The sequence below is a fragment of the Oreochromis niloticus genome, linkage group LG17, assembly GCF_001858045.2.
Source record: "Oreochromis niloticus isolate F11D_XX linkage group LG17, O_niloticus_UMD_NMBU, whole genome shotgun sequence".
NCBI lineage: Eukaryota > Metazoa > Chordata > Actinopteri > Cichliformes > Cichlidae > Oreochromis > Oreochromis niloticus.
Window position 1 is genome coordinate 2,313,336 of NC_031981.2, and position 23,235 is coordinate 2,336,570.

The following is a 23,235-nucleotide window of genomic DNA, read 5'->3' on the forward strand; positions in this document are numbered from 1 at the left end:
CAACAACCTTCCAGCACTTTTTTTATTTTTATCAAATCTCATCACAAACATCAGATTTACAAACAAGTTTTTTTTAAGGTTTTGTACAAGATGTTTGCTCATAATCGATGCTGTAGAGGTGGAACTCCAGACAGTAAAGTTTTTATTTTATTCACACTTTTTTCTAATTCAAGAAAAGTAATCAAGAGCATATCTATCTCAGTCTGCAGTCTTTTGACACAAAGGTGTACAGAACAACATGGACACAGATTTAATAGGGGAAAAAAAAAGTTTTCTTCCTGGAAGAGGACAGCTGAACGTACGACAACACACGAGTTAAATTAGAGAAAATAATTGGTCCTAGAGCAGCAGGACACTGATGGGAGGAAGCGAGTTCCTCTCTCCAGCCCTCGACTCAGGCACTGAAAGTGCAAAGTTCTCTGAACCTTCAGCGATCTCCATTCAGAAATCTGACGGTCCTTTAGTTTGATTCACAAGGAGCAGCCCGCCATGTACTTCCCTGTCAGAGACATTAACATAAATGAATAATCAGAAGGTAGAAAGGGGAGTCACACATGCAAAAGGTTTAGATTAAGATATCAAACCATTGAGGGGTGAAAAAAAAGAATAAATCCTATTTTGTTATTTTAACCATAAACACAAAGTGGACTAACTGGAGCTTCTCTTTGATACAACTCTCTTATTCAAGCATGAATCTGGAGCCAGAAATCACTCGGCTTAGCACCAAGTATTAGCCTAGCTCTGCAGATGGCTAAAAATGATGTTGTTATCAGTATAAAGACTAAGTGGAAAAACGTACAGCTGCTGTTGGCGATCATCGTGCTAAACTGAGCAGCTTTAGATTTAAAACAGGCAGGTATGAGAACGGTGTTAGAAAGGAAATGCTTAACTGTCCTGCACCTGTATATCAACAGCCATTTAGGTACAGGAACGAAATGATATAAAAATGACAGGAATTCTAATACTCGCATTATTTCCATTACAGATAAAAAGTAAAACTCTTTAAGTTGAATGGTTCTCAGGTCAGTGCTGGGTGCTTTAAATACAAAGACATTCCTCTGAAAGCAATTGGGGAGGACTGGACTGAAAGTGAAGGGGATAAACAGCCAATGTCCAAGGAGAACGGTTGCTCAAGGGCACTTTAAAAAAAAATTACAACAAAGTCCGTCTCCTTGAAAGCAAAATATAAAGAAAGAGTGTTTAAAGACTAGCACAGCACTGTAAAGGGTGTAAAATAAGATGAAATGCCACCACCTCCGGTATCGTTAGTAAAAAGAAACTACGTGAGTGTGTTCAGAGTCACCTGTGGCAAACCTCTTCTTGACCAGCGACATGCGGTAGCGACTGCCCACCAACTCCACGTCCATGCCCGACAGCGAGGCCCCAGAGCCCACAAACTGAACAGCCAGACTGGGTGGAGGGCCGCGAGGGACCTCCAGGCACTGCCAGCTGGCACACAGAGTCCCTGAGCCTGGAATCACACATCAACACACGGCAGCGATAAAGAGCAGAAAAGACCCGACTCTTTAAAGTCGGTGACTCACAAGGTCTGTTTACCTCACTGACACACACACACACACACACACACACACACACACACACACACACACACACACACACACACACACACACACACACACACACACACACACACACACACACACACACACACACACACACACACACACACACACACACACACACACATTCTCGTTTTGCTATCTTAGTGAGGACATCTAATTGACATAATGCTTTCCCTAACCATCAAAAATGAACCATAACCTAACTGGAACCCTGACATTAAAGCCACATTTTGAGCCTCAAAAATGCCTTTAAACTCGTGGTGTGTGTGTCCTCACAAGTGACTGTTGGTCCCCATACGCACAGTAAACTTCCAATTTTTGGTCCTCACAAAGATATCTAAACAGGAACACACACACACAAACACACACGCTTTGAGTTCAGGTGAAGAGGAGAATCATTTTGTGGCATCTGTCAGATATAAAGTACAAAGAAGGGGCGGAGTTTCTAAAACACGACACCCAAATGTTTAAATGTGTTTTCCATGTAACAAAAGAAGCCACATTTATAAATGAAAAAGGTTATTTTACAAAGAAGTGTGAAAACACCGAAGACAGAAGCCTGGAAATGAAAGGTAAGTAAGCAGAAAGCTCCAGAACAGCTGCTCAGTGTGCTGCCTGCTTCGAGTTTTGTTGACATCTCCTCATATTCAAATCTTAATGAACAGCTACGAGATCCACATTCAGCCCTTCAGATATTATGTCTGCTTCGTTTGTGCTGAGCCTCTGGTAACAGGGGACTGTGCTTAAAAACGACTTAATTCCTCACGAGTTAACGAAGCTGCAAGTCTGCTCTTTAAGCACACACTGAAAGTTTGATTGCATCGTCTGACAGAAGCAAATCTACCCTCGGCTCACTTGTTTGACTCGCAAACAAACGAATAAGCAAGAGTCGCAGAGGTGTGCGCGTTCATGTATGACGAAGGCGTAAAAGAAGAAATGCTAGTTGAGCAACACCTCCTGTTTATAAGACGAACAGTGAAGCTAACTGATGACAAACTGTCAGACAGCATTTATGCAAAGCTACATTTTTTAAATTTAACTCATAAAGAAACAAAAAGGATTCAGAGGGGCAGGAAGGAGTTATGGCCGCCTTTCAGTGCTTTGTCACTGCCTCAAACAACTAACTATCAATGCTTTGTCCTGTGAATGGTTTCCTTATCGGTCTCTGTAAAGCCCTTTGCTTCACATAGAGGTAATAATATATGATTAGACGAATAAGGTATGCGATAAAGAGGAGAGCTGTGGGTGTCGGGTACAAAGACGCACACGGGTGAAGAAAACCTTCAGCTTAAATGACTTAAATGTTAGACTTTCCCAGCTGAAATTAGAGCCTTAGAGCCATCTCTCATTGTGTACCATTAATGTCATGCAATCAGTCAGCTCAGTATTCAGAAGCAGCTTCGCTCTCATTTTGTTCATCTTAACCAGGCGGAGAAGACCCGCCGCCACGCTCACGTGTTAATTCTACAGTTAACGAGGTGATCGCACACCTCCGGGAAGAGGACGCGGATGTTTGTGAAGTCACCGAGAGTTACGACTGTCAGTGATGTAAAGAGGAGAAAACTAATCGGTTACTGTGAGCGTCTTGCGTGTCGAGCATCAACTAATCGAGGCTTCCTGGTTCGACGGGGGTTAAAAACAGAGACGAAGGAAAAATCAGAGCCCTGACCTTTGCTGTGGTTGGTCGGGGAAAGGTTGGGCAGTTTCCAGAGCAGCCGACGTTCATCAGCGTTCCTGTGGAGGCAGAAAAAAAGTCAGTGAGGCCAAAAACGCTCTTAACCTCCGACCTTTAAACATCCTCCAAATGTCTCGGGTTATCGACCTCAGCCATCCTTTTAGTCTTCGCTAAGCCCAGCCTATTAAACATCGTTACTAATACTGAAGACAATAACGATAAACGTTAATCTGGACGATGGATTTGGCGCCACCTGTGGCTGCTGGCTGTAATAGCAAATGTGGTTTAATATCAAAGGTCACAGAAGTTAAATCACCAAAGAAGCCAGTGGATAACTGCACTCTGACGTGTTTGAGCTACTTTATCTGATTTTCTGCTGCTGTCTGCAAACAGCAGGGAACAGTGAACGTCTTGGTTTTCTTACTGAGAGGCTCTCAGCTGCACCTCCCTGCAGTAAAGCCCTGCTGGCATTTTCTGAATGCCGAAGCTCCCTGAAAACGTCTCTCTGTGTATCCTGCCAGCTTTTGTTTAATGAGGAAAATATACTTTAATTAGGAAGCTGCAGTAGTAGCACAAGAAAGGAATATCCTTATATTATGGGGCGAATGCTTTACAATATTAGGATAATCCTCCACCTGTGTAGTAACTCCCTGCGTCCCCGAGTTACTACACCACTGCATGGTATCAATTTCAAAATCCTTATCCCAAAAAGTTTTCATAAATCCTGACCTGAATCCACTGAAACCATTTTAAATCATCTATAGATTGTATGATTTGTGTGGAGTTGTCTGAAAAATGCTTGAGGGATGAAAAGTAGAATATAAGAGTGCAGCATCTACATGCAAACTCCACACAGAGGCCCCAGACTCAAACCAGCGGCGCACTTCCCGTGAGGAGACAAAGACAATCACTGCACCACGGCGTCGCCCTGATATTAAAATGACTAAAAACAGAGAATAAACAGTGATGTTTCACATTAAATACAAAAAGTGACTCAATATTAACAGGACATAAGGAGAGATCTTACACTGCCATCGGGTTAGACTGGGTACAAGAAAACTCCCAATGAAGCTCTGCCGTTATTTCAGCGTTAAGCTGACCTCCTGCCACGCCAAAGCCGTGGGAACTTTGAAATTAGGCATCAACTACAATCATTTTTAGTTAGTTACTGTGTCCAATCAGCCTACTTTTACAAAAACCTGAACGCAGAACCATGAAACCTTAAAGATGGAGTCACGTTCTCCAAAAGTTGATTCTGTTCATCTGGACGTAGCGTTTTGTGGGAGAAACGTTTCGTCACCCATCCAAGTGACTTCTTCAGTCTCAGCTGACTGCAGGTTTCCCCAAATCTTATAAACAGTACATTTGCATAATGACTGAAACCAGCCCACTGAAGGAACAATGGGCTGGGAGGTCAGTTCCTTAATCATAATTGTGCAAATTACCATGACCATTGATCAGAACAGATTCAACTTTTGGAGATTTACTTTCCTGGATGATTGAGAATGCATCAAGATGGAGTCACGTTATGTGACATAATCGTGTTGAGGGCCTAAAACAGCAGCACAGTGATGTAATTAAAAACATTTAGGACACATCCAAACTCAATTTAAGAGGATTTCAGAGCTTTTTATGAGTAAATGTGTAACTTTGGATATTTTATGCATGCAGTGCATCCAGAGTCCTGCAAACATCTGTTTTCTTGGTTTCCTTCTTGTAGGGAGATCCAACAGTGGTAGTAGTGAAGTCTGCTAACCGTGCACATATCTTTACTCACGTACAGTTTCCCATACATTTACTACTTATAGCAGCTCTCAGGAAATGTATATACAGCATGTTTTCACTGTCCTGTCTTCAAAATTACATGAAATAAATCCAGTTAGGAAACTCTAATCAACCACATTTCACCGAGTCAAACAGTCACAGGGCTACAGCATGACCTCATCTGAACACAGTGACTGAGCATCACCAGCATTGTCGTATTATTGGTGGTTAGTACTGCTCCAACCTGCAGCACCAACCACATCATCATTGATCCCTAACAAGGATGAAGCCAGCTACACCTGGTCCAGTGGTGTAAACAACATGTTTTTCTTGAATGTACTGAAGACTAAACAGATTGTGGCAGACCACAGCACCCCCCACTGACCATCAACGGTGCTGCAGGAGAGAGCGAGCAGCAGCAAGTTCCCACAGGAACTCTGAGGACGTTTCCTGGTCCAACAGGAAGGCTCCAACTCGCCTCTGCTTCCTCTGCAAATCAATGAGAAGCACGAGTCCCACCTCTCATCACGTTCTCCTTCTGCCAGGGTATCACTGAGTGCGTCCTTCCTGGCTGCATCACCGTGTGCTACGCAGGCTTCACAACCTCCTTCTCGTAGACCCGTCAACGCAGATACTCGCTGCCCCTCTGCCCTCCGCCATGGACAACATTTTCAACATTCGCCTCGCCCCCGCACCCTTCACGCTCCATTTTCAGCCTTCGGGGAGGAGGTACCGAAGCATTCGGGCTAGACTGCTGAACAGCTTCATCCACCAGGCTGTCAGAAGACTGAGCTCTGTCCATTACCTCCCCCCACCTCTGGACTGTAGCTCTCACACAAGTTACTGCTTACTGCAACCATGAGCACCTCTGTCATACCTGCTGCATCTCACAAGCTGCTCTATTTAATTATTTAGATGTCAAAGTCTCTTTATTTGTCTCCCTTTGCTTTGGACAAAGGGGTCACACTGCTCCCTATAATCATACTGACACTGTTGTTCTGTGGCCTTTGTGAGACGTTCTGGATGTTAAAGTAGAACAAATTTATGATAAATTAAAATACCTCCACAGTTTTACTTTTTTATTATTTAAAAAAATAAAAAATAAAAAAAAAAATATCACGTCTGCTCACCAGGAGGCGGGTGGCTGGCACTGCAGGTCTGTGGCAGTGTGGTCCAGCGGCAGGAGCACCTGAACAGCAGTGAGTTGGGTGGAGGGCGCGGTGGCGGGGCAGCAGTGATAATCCAGGGAGACCCTGGTCACCGTGCCGCTCCGCTGACACTCGGCTGACAGCAAAAGAGGCGCCCGACCAGGGTCCTGAGAAGACACCTGAGGAAACGAGGCAAAGTTATTTTTTGGGTGTGACGAAGAAGCGGGATCCTTGGTTTCTATCCTGACCTGATACTTGAGCAGCCCGACGTTGTAGTACGAAGCCTGCGGGTTGACTTCGGCCTCTCGCTGCAGGTGCAGCTGCAGAGCTTGCATATTGAACCAGAAGTCTCTGGCGTCGGGGTCGCTCTGAGACGGATCACTGAGGAGGATCGAAGACAGCAACGATAAAGACACGAGAGCTGAGACTAAAAAGCAACAACAACAACAAAAAGATGGCCGACCTGTAGAGAAGCTTTTGATTGGGCAGAAAGTGATCGATCTTTGAGATGTTGACCAGTCTGAAGCTGAGCACGGGAACGTTGGGATTGGCAGTGAAAATACGAGTGATGCCTGCTGGGAAGGACATCGTGAGGTCACCTGTGATCTTCACCAGACAGCTGACGATGGAAGAAGAGGCAAGTTAATTAAACTAAGCGTACCGTCTGCAGTTAAATAGCAAAATGAAGAAATAAAGAGCGTCATGCTGACCGATTGTGCTGTCCACCTTTGAAGTAGGCATTGATGTATTCAGTAATGGCTGCTGCTACTGGCCACGCCTCCTGTGTGCTGAGCGATATGGGACTGGGGCCTCTGGACAGATGCACTGTAGAGAAATATTGCGATGAAGGCATCTTTCACAGGACAGCAGTCACAGCAGGGAGCCAGGTCTCATATCTCTCGCTCTCACTGTGTGGTTTTAACTGAAAAGACATTTTTAGATATGTGCCCGTGTGGCTTACACCGTCTTTGTTGGTGGTCCTGGTGCTGGTAGGGCAGCGGCGAGGCCTGTCCCACCCCGGCAGGGCTCTGAGCTTGGTTTTGACCCCCCCACTCCCCGTCTCTGGCCTGAGGCCCCCATTCACTGGGACTCGAAGAGGAGGAGGAGGTGAGGGAAGGGCAGGGCTCTGGCAGTGGAGAGGAGCACAGGGACCGCGACTGAAACGCACAGCCGGGTCTGAATTAGTGCTGCTCTTACATAGCATGACAGTCTTGCTTCTGAAATTGAAGGGTTAAGCCGTGACCAATACTCACTCTCTCACAGCCACCGAGTCGACCCGAAGACCTCTTGGCCCGGGTCGCTCTCGCAGGAGCGGCTGTGACCGCTTCAGCTGTGTCCTGTCTGAAGTTATGTTTGGAGCCTTAAAAAAGGAAACACACACAAAGTGGATGAAAGTGGATCTAAATCACACGCAGAAACCTGAGGATGAGACAGATGCTCAAAACACCACGCTGCCAAAATCTTATTCGCACTGCTTCAACAAGACTTGTCATCAGACTTTGCACAACAAATCCACTGCAGTGCTGAACACAAGTTTGTGTTAAGACGAGCACGAGTGATTCACGAATGGGAAAACTGTTGGTTTTAGTCATTTAGTTATTTACTGGGATCCGCGAGAGCTTTGCGGTTTGTTTTGTAGCTCATGTGAGAAAAATTATTTTCACATTTGAATAAGTTTAAATTGCAATTGACTACAATCACAACACAAAAATATAAGTTAGGGTGAAAAGTTATAAATGGTAAATTGCCTGTATTTGTATAGCGCTTTACTTAGTCCCTAAGGACTCCAAAGCGCTTTACACTACATTCAGTCATTCACACACTGGTGATGGCAGCTACATTGTAGCCACAGCCACCCTGGGGCGCACTGACAGAGGCGAGGCTGCTGGACACTGGCGCCACCACCAGTAGTCAACGGGTGAAGTGTCTTGCCCAAGGACACAACGACCGAGACTGTCGGAGCCGGGGCTCAAACCGGCAACCTTCTGATTACAAGACAAACTGCCAACTCTTGAGCCATGATCGTTATAGCTTTACAGCATCCTGCCATGCGATTGCATTTGTCCCTAACCATCGGGAACCCTCACGTTAACTTTTATCGAGTGGAAAAAAGTTAGCGTTCATCCTCCAGCTTCACTGAGTTTATGCTATGCTAACATAGCTGTGTCGCTAGCGATCACGTAGCACATCATTATATACCAGCTAGCCCAACTTCAGTAACCCTACAAACGTCACTGCTGTTTAGTTTTCTGTCTTCATTTATGTTGGAAGTGATAGCAGAGCTGTACGTTTGAATGTTTCAGAAATCTCTCAGTCAGAACATGCTATATCATGTTTAGGTGGAAGCTAGCGAGCTAACTTCCTGCTAACTTCTAACTCCGTTAAATGTAATAAATCCTGTTTTCATGGATGCCTGGATGTTAAACTTAATTGTTACACCTGGTAAAGCAGCAACAATTATCATTTTATTAAAGATGAAAGAATTTAGACAGTTTTTAACTCTCAGTGATGCTGCAGTGTTCGTTTGACTTTGGGACCCGAAGTAGACGGTCCCTGCCCTGACTACGGTAGCCGTAATGCGCCAACAATCCATCAAGCGGCGCGGCTTCGTAGCTTACCAAAGTCGTACTAAAACATTTTTGACAGATTTTTGAGCGCCGTGTACCACATAACATCTGTTCCAGGTCAGTGAGCACAACCAGAATTCATACAATAGGCGCACCGGATTATAAGGTGCACTGTTGATTTTTGAGTAAAGGATTTTATGTGCGCCTTATTGGTACGGTATTTTAAAAAAGGCCCCACATCAAAAGTATCTGCTGGTTAACTTTTTAGTATTGTCTACTCGGCTAAATGTATTTTATCTCAGTCCTTCAGCTTAGCGTTTATTTTTCCCCAGTGAAAAACTGTTTTAATCAGACGCAGCCACCCTGCAGCCTCTAATGACCAATCAGGTAGGCATAACGTGCTATTAAATAATCAGCCTGCATAACCTTCAACGTGAAATAAAAGGGCTAGCCCACCTAACACGGGCCAATCACAGCGAGAGTCTGTGAAGCACTTTTCTTTCCAAGTGCAAAACAGCTCACTCTAATCTGTGAGCCAGAATACAGAGCACAGGTAACAAGAAGGTGCTCTAACTGAATGTAGTATATGTGTTCATATTCATACTTCATTTTTCTGACTACTCTGAGAAGAAACTGATTGCTACCTTTGTGACTAATTAAGGAGCGCCACAGACTGAGGCTGGAGGACAGCATGACCCTTGGCGTTTACATTTATAATTAGTACTGGAAATGCATCCTTCATTCATCATGTGGGCTCCTGTGTACGAGTGTTTTTTTAATACAGCAAGTAGAAACTTTGTCTTAAAAGAATAAAGCAGTACCCTTACGAGAGCCGACACTGCAGGGCATCTGTGTGCTGAGATCCAGACAGTCTTGATCTTTGTCTGTTGAAAAGCAGAGATCCTCCTGCGGCCCCGAATGCCTCGTGAGGGGAGGAGCGTTCCTGCGCGGCTCACCTTCCGATGATCGATGTTTCCTCCTCTCTTCTCCGCTACCTTCCCCTTTTCCGCTTGCTTCTTGTGATTTGGAGCTGTTGCCTTCACTAAATGGGTTGTGGACCGAGTTCCAGTGCGTTAGCTCCTTCTTTGGCTGAGCTGACGGTAAAGTGTTCGAATTGGCATCGAATCCGAGTCTGCTGGAGCTGGCAGAGCCGCTGCTGCCGCCGCGTGGAGGAATCACCCCACCTGCTGCTGCCAGTGATGACTGATGCGTTGGGCTGCCGATCATTGTGATTGCAAATGGGTCATCGGAAGAAATTGGAGGCGGGAGGCTGCGATCCCGCTTCCTCTCCCTCTCTTTACGATTGGACGAGGAGGATGAAGAGGAAGAGGAAGTGCTTGGAAGTGTCTTGGTGTCGTTTAAGGTAACGGAGAAGGGGTCCGCCCGCAGATCAATTCCTCTGCCCTCCTGAGCAGTGCGAGGCGGAGGGCGCGCCCAGGCGTCTGACAGGTTTAACGTCTCCTGGGTGACGGTCCTCTCAAAGGCAGCGAGGAAGGGATCCTCGGGTGGGATGTGTTTGCAGTTCCACACTGATGACTCCATCTCTGGTGGGGCGAGGGACTGAGAGAAGGCAGGGAACCGCACTGACGAGGGGTCCATATCAGGGGGAACGCGCGAGGGGCGTGACGGAGCGACAGACCAGCTGGAGGTAGGGTCGTCCTGTAGGTGAGGACTGCTTCCGGGGGAGTGGTCACGGAAAGCGGAAAGGAAAGGGTCCGACGGTCGACCCCGTGTTTGCTCTTTACTCTGTGATGCAGGAGGCCAGGCCGCCCAGCCTGCTGGTTCGGGGGAGGGTCCGAGGGGCTGATGGGAGGGTGAGTCAAGGCCAGAGTCCTCAACATTCTCCGGAGATGAGGAGTCGGAGGAGAAAGCAGCATCTACCACACATAATCAACACATTAGTCCCGCGAACGGTGCCGAGACATAGAATTAAGAGCTTTTACTTTCAGGTCGTCCAACAGTCCCATCTCTTTGTAATTAAAGAAACAAAACACAAACAATAAACAGTTAAATAAAAGTAACATGTAACCTTACATTCAGAGGCTCCAAACGTGCTCTGCTCTCTGAGTTGGTCCCGGCTGTCAAAGCTTTTGGACTTGAAGGCCGATTCCAGCGGCGGTCCAAACAGACTGTCGGAGCCCGACGCTGCCGAACTCAACCTGATGTAGAGCAGCCAAGAAACGATAAAGAAAATCAGTGAGAGTGGAGGAGGGACGGAGGGAGTTTCTCTGTCCGTACACTTCAGCTTCCTGCCAGAGGCTAAAGAGTAGCATGTTGGTGAACTGGTCTAATTTGGCGAGCGTGTGCATGCGATCATGAGTGGCTGTCTGTGATGAGACCTGTCCAGTGCGTAGCCCCGCCTCTTGCCATGTGACAGCTAACGTAAGCCCCAGCTTCCTGCAACCCTGAACTGGGTAAGCAGTTAAGCAGCATATGGAGATTTCCACAAATTACAAATTAAAGGAAGCGTAAAGGTGTGGGCCCAGTGCCACCCGATGTCACGTAGCAATCGTTCCCATGTTTGAACTAAAACCTGCATGACTGTGACGCTATTGTGTTGTCACATCTGTCCACAATCATATAAACACCGGTCTAACACTTTAAAGCACCGGTGTGGACTACATTTTGCCGTGGTAACAAGGTAGAAACAAAACAGGCCACACTACCACGGCTGAGAAAAAAATCACTTCATCTGAGCTCTGGAGGGGAAAGGACGAGGTAATTAGACAAATGAGCCTCACATTTAAACGAGCTTACAAAGGTAAAATGAGATCGAAGAGGGTGAAAGCTTCAAAGCGCTGCACAGGCCCCTGATGATGCTGATGATGCCATTTAACCTCCAAAACAGTGTCCCTGCCCTGCTCAGAGCCAGATTTAAAGCAGGTAGAAGATGATGTGAAGGGCAAAGGTAGCTTACCTACTGTGATCGGGGCTGGAGGTGGACCTGCGAAGGCCCTCCTGCTCTCCATCTGTACAGACACCACACAGACACACACGTCATTACGAGACACCGCGGAGGATGTCCCCCAATCGGGACTAATCAGCAGCACGCTGTGCTTCGTCAGAGCTACTCAGAGGCTGAGAGGCTGGGACGGGCTGAGATGAGACTACATGAGAGACCCCCCCCCCCCCCGCCGCCATTACCTTCTCTGTGATAAATACCAGCAATTAGCCGGGTCTCACTGAGCTCCAGCCAGTGCTGCTGTCACTGCAGAGTAACTGCTTTAATCAGATGCTGATCATTAATCCTCCTGCCTGTGGATTTAAGAGGGAGAGATTCCCCACTGGTGGAGTGCAGCAGGTTGTAGACTCCCACTCGAGCCTAACCTCTGACAAAATAATGAACCAGTCTGCAATAAAACATGCTTCGGAGCACGAGCAGACTAACGACTGGTATATGCAAGGTCAACCAAAGAAGATATTTTCTGCCTAGACAGAAGCACAGTGAGAAATGCTGCACGAGGCAGATACACAGATGATTCTGACTCTTTCTACACTTTTCATAGCAGCAAAAACGAAGGACATCAACCTGAAAACACTCTCACAGATGTAAACAGAGACAGAACTAAAATTTAAAAACTATCAATTGCCTTCACTACTGATTAATCTGTCCATTATTTTTCCCCAATAAAAAAAAAGTATCTTTAGGTCTTTATTGGTTATTCTCTGTAAATAAAGGATTGGACTGGATGTCTGCAACAGTCAGAGAAGAAAAAAGGTAATAATGTTAATTTCAGTCACATACTAAAAGACTCACCCCTGCGGGAGGCAGTGTCCCCGTCTTCCGATCGGCCTCCCGCGGTACTCGAGTTTCCTGGACACAAAGTTAAGATATGGCACTTTAAACATTTCTCACTGCCTCATGTTACAAGCAGAGGTATTACTGCACACCAACAAGGACTGAAAATGTTTTATTTATTTATTTTTTTAAAGGCGTTTAAATGCCAACATTCAAACTTACTGGAGAGATGTCGCTTCACCTGAAAGTCGAGACAGAGAGGGAGAAATATTCAATATATTGAGCTATGAAAAGGGTAAGAGCTGACATTCTGCTGGGTGTTTTTATTATTGTCAATAAATCCCATGAATATACCCAAAGGAAGAAAGCTTTAGCTTCTTAATAACTTCGTACTCTCCAGTTCCTACTGATAAACATCAAAGTAGTAGTTTCCAAAACATACGGAGGTTTTTTTGTTCAAAGTTAAAAAGTGTTTGTCATCATATTGTCTTATATCCGACAGGCTCTTTGTGGAATTTACTAAGAGTAAGTCTTCAGACTGTTTTGAGGAGGGTTAATGTGTACATCTTAAATATATCCTCATTTAAAGGAAATCAAACCCAACCTGCTGCTTCAGCCCTCTGTTGGGTGGCAGCGTAAGCGCCCCCACAGTAGCTTTGAGCTCCTTCTCTGTGGCAACGGAGCTGCTGCGATTGCTGCTGGCCACCGGTCGGATCTGAATGTGGAACTTCTTGGGCTCATCGTCATCAAAGTCTGAATCGCTGGAGTAAAAGTTGGTCTCCTTCTCCTCGGAGCAGCGTGGAGGAGGGTCAAGGAAGAAACTAGGTGATGGTTAAATGACACAAAGAGTCTGCCGTTTTTAATTTCAGTTAAAATGAGCCACCTGAGACTTGAGATTTCAAAAACACAAACAGGAAAATATAAATAATTAAACTGGGAAGCATTTCATTTAATTAAAATCTGAACAAAAACACAACCAGCAGCAACGAGGGGCCGACAGACAGACATGATGAACATAAGCAGGACCGCAGCGTCCTGCAGGTAAGTGGAGGTAACTGTCAAACTGCCACTTCCTGCCACATCATTACCCACAAAAAAAGCCACACCCCCTTCCTCCTCTCCCTGGACTTTGCTCTGCTGCACATGAAAACGTTACGTGCACCTTCAGACTCTGATTAGTGTCTGCTATTTATTCCTAGCAGGCGGGGAGCTTAATGGGAAGATGGCACACTCAGGGAGAACAGCCTCCTCACATCTGCTCACGCTGCCACCAAACATGAACGAAGCCGGGATAAGGAGCATTCAAATATTAGGAGGCCTGCTCAGCTTAACCAAACTCCAGTTAAACCCAGGATTAGTCACGCGTGTCTTTAACTGTCTGCATCTACGGTCAATTTGAAAACGTTGCAGACACGTTGGTTAAACTCCATCTCTCACCTTCTGATTACAATCCATTTAAAAATCATCGTGACTGCAGACAATGAAAGAGACGTGATTCATCTGGAGGCAGCGATTGTTTTTCCAGTTTTCATCCAAAAGATGGTCCTTGTTATATTTGTGCTCATTCACATTTAGACACCCAAGACTCAACAGGAAATTTATTGAGATTTAGTTGATCAAAATCGCCGTCATTTACTCTGTCGGAGGGTTTCTGAGCGGTGCTCAGACTAAGTTAGAAATACTAACGGGGAGGGCGGGAATAACACCCCCGCTAGACTTTAACTGTGGACACTGTTGTTCATGGTCATTACCGGGCCGCTAAATAAAGATTTTTATGACATATGGTGGATATTTATCAATTAAATATGGGCATGAAATTGAAATATTGCAGACATAAAAAAGACAATAGAGTGGCTGTAAGAAGCATTCAGCCTCTTGGGTTGGAAGTGTTCGTGTACTGAAACTGTTACATTAAATCAAAGCAGGTAAAAAAACGTTAATGTTCCAGAGAGAACAGATTGCTACAAAATGATCTAAATAAACCAAAAACAAAATAAAAACGCCTGAGAGGACGAGACACCGCAGACAGATGACGAAACAAAGGAAAAAGATTACAGACGATTCTTTAGGACACAAGTTATTAAAAGTTACTCTGAGCTGGTGGCATCGACTCCGAATAAGGTAACGTGTTACAGAAGACTCGAATCCACGTTTTCAGTTTATTTCAAAACATTTTCGTGAACAGTGAGGCTTTTCTGGAGGCACCAAACACACACGTGGTGTCTTCTTTATTTGCCGCCATCATCAGTTATTCTTTATTACAGGTTCAAAACAGAAATATTCCTTAATGGTCTTTCCTGGTCCTGAATGCAGGAGGAGCAAAAGGATATCATTCTGAGTGCTGTCAGCTCGGATGACGAATCCTTCGTCGTCTACTTCCAGGGGGGAATTCTGCGGGAATGAACGGGAACATACGCGCACAGAGGAGGGAGAGAGAGGAGGAGGCAGACACCAGCTGGATCAGAGACAAACGGCTCATATCTATTCAATTCAATTCAATTCAATTCAATTCAATTTTATTTATATAGCGCCAAATCACAACAAAAGTCGCCTCAAGGCGCTTTATATTGTACAGTTGTATATCTGACACAAAGAAGTGTTTTGTCACACTGTGTAACTGAGCACACCGGCCTGAGAGCTTTCCATTAGAGGGAATAAATACTGCTGAAAAATATGACACACTGTTTGGTGCGAGTCAGTGACTAACTGCTACAACTGCTGTGCATTAAACACATTCTTGCCAGCAGCTCGCTGAAGCTGCAAGAGCACTTTCAAGTTTGACGGAAATCATTTAAGCAAGGCAGGATGTCTGGGAGTGAAAGTACAATAAAGACGAGAGGAAATCCAAACTAATACCTCGCCAACATGGGAGCAGTTATTTTTAGAGCGTGGGCTCATTAAGATGATATTTCATTACACGCGGTTTCAACAAACAGACCTCTGTGGGTCAGCCTGAGATGACACGTGTAACCGAGACCACCGATGTGTTTTTTAACAGGATCGCAGGGAAAGACGATCTAATTAAGGAGCAGTCGGAGTGATCTAGTTAATATGACGAGGTTATAAAAGTCACATTAATACGACAAATGCAACTGCAGCTGCTGCTTAACTGCAGTAAGCCACGTGCTGTAGATGTAAAGATCGATGATTTTACATTAGCACTCATTGATTATACGTCGCAGTCTGACAATAACGGCCTGCTGTTAAGCCACTTTCATTACCAGCTCTCATAAAGCAGCTTCACGTCACCTGCTCTGCATCGAACACATAAAATCAGTGATAATCTCCAGAAAGTTATACATGAAAAATGAGCCGTTTTTCTCGTTTCTTTGAGCTCTGCATCAATGAGGTCATGTTTTCGGCAGCGCTGGGATGTGTCGTCTTTGTGTCGAGGTATCGTATTTATAGGCACAACCGATAAAACTTAGTCGAGGTGCAGAGTGGGTTCATCTTAGCAAATCTGGCTTGCATGCACCAAGGTGTTCAAGGTTAAATGAAAGATTTATGGGTTAAAAAAAAGGCAAAAAGCCTTAGAAACTATGATTATTACAACATAAATAAAGTACTGTGTAAAGTTTTTGACCTCTGACCTCTCCTTTAAGGGAAATGGGTTGATCTGAAGGTCAAGGTGTTAATACTGTTTTATGAAACTCTGTTTCACAACATATGGGCATACAGGGAATGATGCACGGGGATTCCTCACATCATATGACTTTGAACCTTTGACCTTTTCTTAAAGGTCAAACAAGGTCAAATTTTCATAAAATGTCTTTTATCCTTAACACATTCTGCTGCTTTTGTTTGTATTGGAAGCGTTCAGGTAATGATCCAGGTATATGGGGATCCTAAATATAACATTTGACCTCTGACCTCACTTGTACATTTTAGATTTGCCCTTATTTTTTCATCTTTAAAGAAAATCTGGGCGAGAGAAAGAGAATAAGTTGCTTAGGTAGTTAGACTTAGTTATTCACGCCCAGTTAGCTACAGATAACCACTGCAAACTTCTCAAAGTACATTTAAAGATAACAAAACAAAATGAAAATATACAAAATAAATTATTTTCCCCTAAAAGATAAAATGGTAAATGGCCTGTATTTATATAGCGCTTTACTAGTCCCTAAGGACCCCAAAGCGCTTTACATTATCCAGACATCCACCCATTCACACACACATTCACACACTGGTGATGGCAAGCTACATTGTAGCCACAGCCACCCTGGGGCGCACTGACAGAGGCGAGGCTGCCGGACACTGGCGCCACCGGGCCCTCTGACCACCACCAGTAAGCAATGGGTGAAGTGTCTTGCCCAAGGACACAACGACCGAGACAGTCCAAGCTGGGGCTCGAACCGGCAACCTTCCGATTACAAGGCGAACTCCCAACTCTTGAGCCACGATAAATACAGGCCATTTTAAAAGATAAACACTGTTTACAGTTTGTTTACTTATTTATCTAATCATTAAAATTCAGGAAATGACGAAACTTTAAATAATACACAATTTCATATCTGAACTTTAAGCAGCCACTGATTTAATTAAAGTCCATTAATCGAGAAACAAACCAAACCTGTGTAATTAGATTACTCTCCGTGTTTTCAAATGAACGCCCTCTCAGTCTGCTAGATGACACTGTGGCAGCGACCACAGGCCGAAGCTACACATCTCTCTCTGTTTACAGCACTTATACACAACTCGGCGGGTACGCAAACTCATGCCCTCACGTGGAGCTCTGCACTTCTCCTCTGGCACAAGTTTGTTCCCAGAAGTACTGAAATAGACCGAGGAAACCCCACACCGTCAGTCACATCATAATCACACACACGTGTGATTCCCCCTCTCACCTTCTTTACTCAAACACAAACCCACGGGTTTCCTCTCATCTCCTAAAACAAACACACTCAAAGAGGAAGGCCTTTAAACCTTTTGTGAAATACTCACCAGAGCCTCGGTCACAGCCGAATCACTGCAAATAAGACGAACATGCAGGTGAATAAGAAAATCCCCCAGATACTCCATGTTTATTATTGGGAGCATTAATGCGCACACTCACGTAGAGTCTGGCTCTTTGTCCCTCTTGCCCAGACCTGGTATCCTGAAGGCTTTCGCCCGACTCTTTTTCCCTCCTTCAGGCACCAAAGCTGTCATATATTCCTCAAATCCAACCGCAGCTGCATGAAAATAACACACACACCCAACCAGGGCAGTCACAGTTTGCCTCTATGAATCAGCTTCCACACTACTGTTATGAATGTGGGTGTCTTCATATTTTATTGTTATGCAACTTCTGCAGCTGAATGTTTCCTCCTAACTGGACTCCAGCTCACAGTACCTGGACGATCTTTGCCCGTGCCCTTCTGTTCGGCAAATTTCTGAATGAGGTTATCGATGCCGATGTTCTCCACGTTCTGCTTGAATTCTTCGTGAACCTACAGTTGAGAACAGCAGAAGGATTTATTTAGTTACTGTTTCATTGAAAAAACGCCGTGCTTTAAGTTTCTATAGCAAATCTTCTTCCGCTTATCCGGGGCGAGGTTGTGGGGGCTGCCCCGGGGCTCCTCCCTGTGGGGCATGCCTGGAACACCTCACCCAGGAGGCATCCGTGTCAGATGCCCGAACCACCTCAACAGGCTCCTTTTGATGTAGAGGAGCAGCAGCTCCAACTCTGAGCCCCATCCAGGGATGGCTGAACTCCTCACCCCATCTCTAAGGGAGAGGCCAGCCACCCGTCGGAGGAAGCTCATTTCCGTCGCTTTTATCCATGATCTCGTTCTTTCGGTCACTACCCACAGCTTGTGACCATAGGTGAGGGTAGGGACGTAGATTGACCGGTAAATCGAGAGCTTTCTCTTCACCACGACAGACCGGTACAGCGTCTGTGTGCTGATGCGTCAGCGCCTGGCTCTAATTTACCCACAAACACTGTTTGTTTAATATAAGCTGCACATAAAAATACCCCCAGCAGGAAACAGAGCACATGCTGTTTATGGTCATAATGGGAAACGCTGGAATCACCATTCCACCTCTAACACATCTGCAAGGACACCAAACGTGTGCGGTCCACTATCATCGGCTGTCACTACAAATCCTGAACACCGGGCCAGATTTGTGGCTCTGCTCGGTTCTCCCACCGAGCTTTAAACAAACGTAACTCCAGGAGGAAACGATAAAAGAAAAAGACTGCAGACGAAGATGGCATGAAAAGAACAAGACGAAATATATCAGAGCAGGATTTCACATGAACTCGAGCGTACCTGTCCCACCTGGACGTGGGTGTCTTCTATGGAGTGGGAGTAACCTTTGATGAGCTGTTTCATCTGCCGCAGATGAGCCTCCTCGATTTCCTGAAACTTCTGCTCAAACACACAGACAAAGATGGTGAGACAAGAAAAGTCTTTGCTTTACGGCTCCAAAACCCTCGTGTGGGGTTTGAGATTTAAGAGCTACTTGATCCAAATTATTCCAATAAATAAGTTTATACTTTAAAACCGACAGTTTTGTTGCTGTAAGGATGCAAGTTCATTATAATCGTACGTATTTGTTGTCTGGACTAGATTTTGTCTTACCTTCCAAAAGTAGCCTTTTGGCTAACGCTGGTCTCTTTTAAATAAATTAAAAAACATTTCCACATTGTGATTGTGGGGCTTGTTTTTTTTTCTGCATTTCGAGCAGCCACTACACTCTTCAAACTCCACCTTTATGCAATAAAATGGAAATAGCCTTTGAAAAAGAGCCGAGCTGCAGCTGGGCGGTCAGCCAGCTACGGAGGCACCGGCTCGCCAGGTCGTTAAACCCGCGATAATTCGAGAAGATTTAGCATTTAAGTTTGATCTGGCTCTTTATTCAGCCAGCTCATTTGTCGCTGTCTGCTTCAGGGGAATTGTCTTGATATAGGGGAAATTGGCTTTTGGTGGAGAAGCAAGCTTATGAGCAAGCTTGTGCCAGCTCCTTTACTCCAATTATACATGCAAGATCTGGGCTTGGAGAGCAAATATAAAATACTGCTGCTGCTCTCAGCCTCAGGCAGAGCTCCTCATTTCCATCTGTACTGTGACACGGCTCAAGGTTTCACTGCAACGCTTCTGTGTATGTAACTGGTTTCTCCCTGAAACATCACAACAAACTGCTCTCGGTCTGAGCCATCTCTGGTGCATTTGGTTTAGTTTGGCACAAAATGAAGGTTTCAGTGAGTTTGTGGATAACTAGCTTCAACAGTTAGTTGAATAATCGTTTAGGATGGCCGTTGCCAAAGCTGTCCAATCAATAGCTCGTGCCTCATCACTGACTTTGTATCGTGTGAAGGTGCCCGACTATCAGCTGCATCGACAAGCAAAATGCACCTTTAAGCTTCTCCCTAAAGCCGGTGTTGTTTTTGGTGTACGACACGCTGCCCTCTGCCTCTCAGTGGTTTCATATTTACGGTTCCTGCAGGAGAAGTGTGCGTGAACACACACCGTCTGCGTTTTCTTCTTCTCTTGTTTGAATTAAAAGGCGTGAGGATTTTGATCTTATAAAAAGCAGCCTTCCTCCATCCGGACGACCGTCTCCTGACACGTGTTGTTCTTCCAGGTACTTCCTCATAATTACTACCAGACCTTTTCCTTCAGAGCTATTACAACAGATAATTGGTCGCCGAGATTCCTGTCGCCGTCTCAAATCTAAAACACAAAGCCGCTCAACGGGGTTTGTTGAAGATTTCCATGGTAACAGCAGCAGTAACCATGGAAGTGCAGAGCCGGTGATTAAAGGTAACGAGCAGGGTTGCGGGATGTGTGCGCAGGTCGGTGGGTGTTTAGGAGTCGGGGGCCGAGGTTTCCTTTTTTGGGCAAAGCAGGATGTAGGATGACAAACGAACAGATAAGAGCGAGTTCTCGTGTGGTGGGAGGACACGGAGAGGAAAATCAAGCCCGAGAGAAGCAGAAATGCATAAATCATTAAATCATAGGGTGGGAGAGAGAGATAAAAAGTGGCTTTAGGCCCAGCTGGAGTCGGAGCTGACCTGGGCGGACTCGCTCATCTTCTGCTCGAACTCTCCTCCCACGCGGTTGTACTTCTCGATGCACAGCGCGAACGACTCGGCTGCTTTCTTTGACTTCAGCTCCGCCTAGTGAGGGGAAAAAGGAAAAAAGACAACGGCCCTTAAACACTGACCCTCGACCACAAGACGGACATAAAAGTAAATGGCTCCGTAAGAGAACGAGACAGATTTATTAAAACCACTCATGTCTGCAGCAAAGCTGGAACACATCAAATATACTCAAATTATGTAACCAGTTATCAACTGGCTGTCCTGAAATAAGAATGACTTTGTCACAACTTCTCAAATGTGACCACGTGCTACTTTTAAAACATATTGATGACACTTTTAATCAAATATCTTTTTGAGTGTTGACAGTCGTTAAAGGGCTCACCTGGGAGCTCTCAGTGATGGCAGTTTTAATCCTACTACGATAACTACAGATTAGTTTGTGTGTTCAAGTTCTTTCTTTCTAGCTTACTTCAAAACAGTAACCAGTCTACACCACAAGCCTTTGAGCACATCCCTCTTTCAACACGACAAGCAGACGGACACAGGAGTCTTAACCAAAGGAAAGTTTTTTGGATTGATGACTTACAGGCCAGTAAGTATCCTGAGTTAAACGGGGATTTTACAGCTTTCTTAGAGATGCATTTATGTCACTACGTTTCCCCTTTTGTGTTCTCCAGGTCAGATTTGAATTAAATTTAGGTGAATCTTTGTCCTCTTTCACCTGCCAAGGTTTTAAAGACATCTCCTGTTGGTGGAATACCAGTGTGTTCACAGACTCTGTTTTTAATAACCTTCACATGAACATAAAGTCTTTTATAAAGGGAGCGCCTTAATTCAATTCAATTCAGTTTTATTTATACAGCGCCAAATCACAACAACAGTCGCCTGAAGGCGCTTTATATTGTAAGGTAGACCCTACAATAATACATACAGAGACCCAACAATCATATGACCCCCTATGAGCAAGCACTTTGGCGACAGTGGGAAGGAAAAACTCCCTTTGAACAGGAAGAAACCTCCGACACAACCAGGCTCAGGGAGCGATAAAGACATGCTGTGTTAGAGAGCCAGAGATTAATAACAAGTGTGATTTAGTGCAGAGAGGTCTATTAACACATAGTGAGTGAAGAAGAAACACGCAGTGCATCATGGGAATCCCCGGCAGCCTACGTCTATTGCAGCATAACTAAGGGAGGATTCAGGGTCACCTGGTCCAGCCCTAACTATATGCTTTAGCAAAAAGGAAAGTTTAAGCCTAATCTTGAAAGTAGAGATAGTGTCTGTCTCCCGAATCCAAACTGGAAGCTGGTTCCACAGAAGAGGGGCCTTGGAGTTTCTGGGTGTATAAACCTGTACGTATCCCTCCCAAAGAGCACCTCAGACAGAAGTGGGATGAATCCAGGAAGTGTTTCCTCTGAAAGACAGTTGTGCATTTAGTTTGATCCGCTGGCTGCTCCTCGCTCCACGATTTTCCGCTCCCATCTAAACCTCATCAAAACACAGTTCTCGGCACCAGCCAAGGTCTGACAAGATTATTAATATATGAGTTTTAATCAACTTGCAAGCAAATTTATTTTAAATGTTAATTTTTACAGAACTACCATGACCTGTGGCCACAGAATAGCAAAGACTGTATACGAAAGACAGCCATAGCAGCGCTTTGACTGCTGCCATGTTAGTTTTTAGGAGACAGAAGTGACCAAATGATTAAAAACATTCAACAAACAACAGCCAGGTTTACCAAACTGAATCCATACAGTGTACGGGACTAAAGCACAGAGGCATTGGCATTTCCATATTTAGAGAATTTCTTAAAATATAAATAAAAAAATTCCAGTATCCAACTAGATGAATAATAAATAAAATCATCTATAACACAGCCGTAATGATGGGGAAAAACTCCTTTTCTACCAGGCTGTATGCATCGGATGCATTTTATCTGTAAAGCTGGGTATTTTAAACAATACCAAGATCTGTAGTTTTTCAAGGTTCCTGCAGCCATTTCCTGAGAAATAACATTTTAGTTGGTGTAAAAAATAAAACAGTTTGCAGGAGATGAGGGATACGAGCCTACAGTGTCAGCTGCAGAGGAAGGAGAGACCAGTGTGTACAGCTGTGGGCAGCTTATAACTAGACAAAGTCAGAATAGCACGTCATATCAGATGTTCTGCAGCAAACACCCACACACTGACTGATTATCAAGTGTTTCCCAAATTTAATCAGACCGAACTTTATCTGTGATGCTGACAAAGACACTGTAGCTGTTATTTACCACTAGATCCTGAGAAATCCTGCCTCCATAATGAAGATAATTGATCATTATGACTAATTAATGACAGTTAACTGGCCATACTTATGTTCCAGTAATTGTTTTCATGCTGGCTGTTTTTTTATTTTACTGTAAAGATATTCTGTAATGTTCCTGATATGTTGGGTTACATACCCATGTAGTTATTGTATACTCTTACATTAGTTACAGCTCTATTAGTACATTTGTGTTACTCTGTGACTTAATGAGTACTTTTTGTGGACATTTCTGCACCTGAGAAATGTTTTGGGTCTTATCGTGGCTCTTTCTAACGAGGCTAGGTAACAGCACCGACTGCCATTAAGTACCAGGATGAAATGTTCTGACCCACTACGGGTCCCTACGCTGGTGCAGGGGGCCCAGGGTTCCTTCAGGTGCACGCCAACGTCCGGCCTCATGTGGTGAGGGTATGCAGGCAGTTC

General features: G+C 44.8%; 1 protein-coding gene across 4 annotated transcripts in view; it reads right to left on the reverse strand.

Annotated features, from left to right (window-relative positions):
* Positions 1-4: 4 nt before the first annotated feature.
* Positions 5-23,235, reverse strand: part of fcho1 (FCH and mu domain containing endocytic adaptor 1) — a 62,329-nt gene continuing 39,098 nt past the window's right edge. For 2 of the 4 annotated variants that reach the window (XM_019346809.2, XM_005451852.3), the window contains 21 exons: positions 20,476-20,580; positions 18,731-18,829; positions 17,809-17,905; positions 17,530-17,647; positions 17,418-17,442; positions 14,807-14,867; positions 13,081-13,274; positions 12,699-12,717; positions 12,495-12,551; positions 11,655-11,706; positions 10,772-10,896; positions 9,559-10,614; positions 7,424-7,530; positions 7,132-7,327; positions 6,881-6,995; positions 6,634-6,789; positions 6,419-6,551; positions 6,153-6,349; positions 3,253-3,317; positions 1,304-1,471; positions 5-499 (listed from right to left, as the gene is read on the reverse strand). In XM_019346809.2, the coding sequence (XP_019202354.1) occupies positions 471-499; positions 1,304-1,471; positions 3,253-3,317; positions 6,153-6,349; positions 6,419-6,551; positions 6,634-6,789; positions 6,881-6,995; positions 7,132-7,327; positions 7,424-7,530; positions 9,559-10,614; positions 10,772-10,896; positions 11,655-11,706; positions 12,495-12,551; positions 12,699-12,717; positions 13,081-13,274; positions 14,807-14,867; positions 17,418-17,442; positions 17,530-17,647; positions 17,809-17,905; positions 18,731-18,829; positions 20,476-20,580 (3,174 nt within the window). In that variant the 3' untranslated portion in view covers positions 5-470. The remainder of the gene's footprint in view (positions 500-1,303; positions 1,472-3,252; positions 3,318-6,152; positions 6,350-6,418; positions 6,552-6,633; positions 6,790-6,880; positions 6,996-7,131; positions 7,328-7,423; positions 7,531-9,558; positions 10,615-10,771; positions 10,897-11,654; positions 11,707-12,494; positions 12,552-12,698; positions 12,718-13,080; positions 13,275-14,806; positions 14,868-17,417; positions 17,443-17,529; positions 17,648-17,808; positions 17,906-18,730; positions 18,830-20,475; positions 20,581-23,235) is intronic. The other 2 variants (XM_013271269.3, XM_005451853.3) reach the window with 2 other exon arrangements.